General features: G+C 62.7%; 1 protein-coding gene across 1 annotated transcript in view; it reads left to right on the forward strand.

Moving 5' to 3' along the window:
• The window catches only part of BMP15 (bone morphogenetic protein 15), a 1765-nt gene extending 1035 nt beyond the window's left edge, over positions 1-730 (forward strand). Inside the window, exon 4 of the mRNA XM_009332010.1 lies at positions 46-730. Within this exon, the coding sequence (XP_009330285.1) occupies positions 46-730 (685 nt within the window). The remainder of the gene's footprint in view (positions 1-45) is intronic.
• The last annotated feature ends 2148 nt before the right edge of the window (positions 731-2878 follow it).

The following is a 2878-nucleotide window of genomic DNA, read 5'->3' on the forward strand; positions in this document are numbered from 1 at the left end:
GCAGCCCGCCCCCCCCCCCCGCCCCCCCTTTCTCCCCCGGCCTAGCCTGCCACTGGCCCATGGTCGCCTCCTCTGCGCCCTGGAGCTGGTGGCCACTGGTGAGGCACCTGGGGCGCTGCTCAGCCCTGCCGCCCTCCCCCGTCATGGCTGGGCCGAAGCAGACGTCCCCCCTTACCTGGTGCTGGGGAATGGCAGTGTGGGGAGCCTGGCACTGCGGCATGTCTGTGTGCGTGCCGGCCGGGCAGGGGGCCACAATGCCCCAGTGGCCCCCAGCCCCCCCTTCCTCCTCCTTTACCTCAAGGACACCCAGGCTGGGCTGGCACCTCTGGCGGCAGAGCCCCACCGGCACCGGCGTGACACAGGGACACTGGCCCATGACCTGCCCGGCTACTTGCGGGAGCAGGGAGGGGAGAAGAGCGACTGCTCCCTGCACCCCTTCCCTGTCAGCTTCGCCCAGCTGGGCTGGGACCACTGGATCATTGCTCCCCACCGCTACAACCCGCGCTACTGCAAGGGCGCTTGTCCCCGCCTGCTCCGCTACGACTACCACGCGCCCAACCACGCCGTGGTGCAGAGCTTCGTCCATCAGCTGGTGGATGCCAACGTGCCCCGGCCCTCCTGTGTCCCCTACCGCTACAGCCCCATCAGCGTCCTCATGATAGAGCGTGACGGCGGCATCCTCTACAAGGAGTATGAGAACATGATCGCAGAGTCCTGCACCTGCCGGTAATGCCTGCTGCCCTGGCACATCACCCCCAGGCTCTGCCTGTCCCTGCCAGATCTGGACTTTAGGGTTTGTCTTGCTCTGCCTGGGGTGGGTTCGTCTCCCCTCCCCATGCAGCACTGCTTTGCGGGAAGGTTTTACAATGGCAGTTTTATGTAAATTGTAGGTTTTTAAAGGCAGAAGCCTGTGCTGGGGCGGTTGCCCCATGGCATCTGTCCTTCCTGCAGCCCCATGGCCGCTGCCTGTTTTTGGGGGGCGGGGGGGCTTGGCCCGATACTCCCAGAGAAGAGCTGGGTCCCTGCACTGGAGCACAAAGCTCTTAGGAGGTGGCTGGGGGTCTCCTGGTGGAGCCAGGGCAGGGAGGGCAAGTGGTCCAGGTTCCCCATGCTTGGCACCAAGCTGGTGCTGTCAGTATCTGGCGCAACCCTGCCCATGGGATTCCTTCACAGCTCACATGTGCCCCATCTTGTCTAGTCCCAGCTGTGGCAGCATCTCACCAGGCTGGGAATTGGGCTGGGGGGGAGAAAGCCCCTCTCCTCCCCTGCAGTTCTGCTCTGGGGGGGGCTGTGAAAACTGGAGGGACCTGAGCTGTGAGCTCGGCTCCCAGTGCCAGGGGCCAGGCAGCTGCCTGCGCTGGGCTCTGCCCGCTGTGTTTTTGCCGCCCCTGTCCTTCACCTCCTTGGCTTGCCCTCTAGCAGGGCTCAGGTCTCACCCTATCCCAGGGGTTAGACCCCTGTTGTGGTATCCCTCTGCCTTCTCGCACCCTTGCTGTCCCATGGGGCTCAGGCTCTGCTGGGCTCCTGGCCTGTCCCTGTTCCTGGGGGTTCGGTCCCAGTCCCAGCATCCCTGCTGCCTGGCTTTCCTCTATTTATTGCAGACTGTGTAAATAAATTGATGGATTTTGCTAAAGATCATCTTGGCCTGTTCTTGCTCTGTCCCTGGGGTGCAGCGGGTGCCCCCTAGGACAGTCTGGTGTAGGTTGTGTCACCATGCAGCCACCCTTGTGCTTGCACTGGAGGGCGTGGGTGCTGCTCCCTGCTATGTGCAGGGGGTAAATCCCAGCTGGTTCAAGCAGGAGCTGGGAGAAGAGGCTCCCCTGGAGTACAGACCTGCCCTGGGGCAGGGGGGACCAGATGTGGCTGCAGGCAGCTGCCTTGGTGGGGCTGGGGACAAGAGATGCCCCACATTCCTCTGTCTGGGGCAGCTCCCAGGGGACCATGGGGGGCCAATGAGCTGGATCTCCCTGGGCTGTCTGTCACCGCAGCCAAGGCATTTGGCTGCCAGGGTTATTTTGGGAAGGTGTCTGCAGGCAAACCTGCCTGTTCCTGGGCACGATGCCCTGTGTTTGCAAAGCTGGGGCAAAGTTCCCCTTCTTTGAGCAGCGAGGCATGGGTGGAAGCCATAGTCCTTGCCCCCAGTGCTTGGTGGCACTGCCATCTGGGTACTGCCTCTGCATCCTCAGCTCATGGCTCTTGCCAGGGTCTCATCTCTTGCTTGGCCTTCAGCCCTATCTGTTATTGCTGGTCCAAGCTCCATCAGGATGTTTCAGCACTTCTTCCCTGCTGTGGGGCAGGGTGCTGCCAGCCCCCATCCCTCCCCTACCCACCACCCCTGAAGTTTCTCCCCCATCCTGGCAGAGTGAGAAGCCGCAGAGCCCCAGGCTCCTCTCCTGCCCCTTGTCACCAGTTGGCCACATCCTGGTCACCTCCAGCCAGGAGGCTGTGGGGAGGGGAACGTCTTCTGCCTTTTTGGAAGCTCATGGACCTGACCCCAGGGGGAAGATTTTCCCTTGTCAATCATTAAGCATGTGGTGTTGACTCATCCAGGCAAGCGATGATGAAAGGCATGGGAGTTGGGCATGCTCCTAGCCCTGGGCACCACTGGATGCCAGTGCCCGGTGCTGCCCCTGACAGGCACCTGCACCCCAGCCTGCTGTGGGCACCCCTCAGACCTGCTGGGCGCCCAGAGATCCATGGGGACTGGGGTTTGTCTGTCCCAGTCCTGTGTCCTCGTATGCACTGTGCCAATGGGCTCTTGTGCCCCTCGGGCTGGACTTCTTCCTGGGGTACCCCCAGGTGCTGGTGGGTTGGCCCCAGCAGCATGATCTCCTCTGCACTGATGGGGAGGCAGGCGCTGCCAAAGGGACAGAGGAGC

This window comes from Pygoscelis adeliae, unplaced genomic scaffold (genome assembly GCF_000699105.1).
Source record: "Pygoscelis adeliae isolate BGI_AS28 unplaced genomic scaffold, ASM69910v1 Scaffold339, whole genome shotgun sequence".
NCBI classification, from domain to species: domain Eukaryota; kingdom Metazoa; phylum Chordata; class Aves; order Sphenisciformes; family Spheniscidae; genus Pygoscelis; species Pygoscelis adeliae.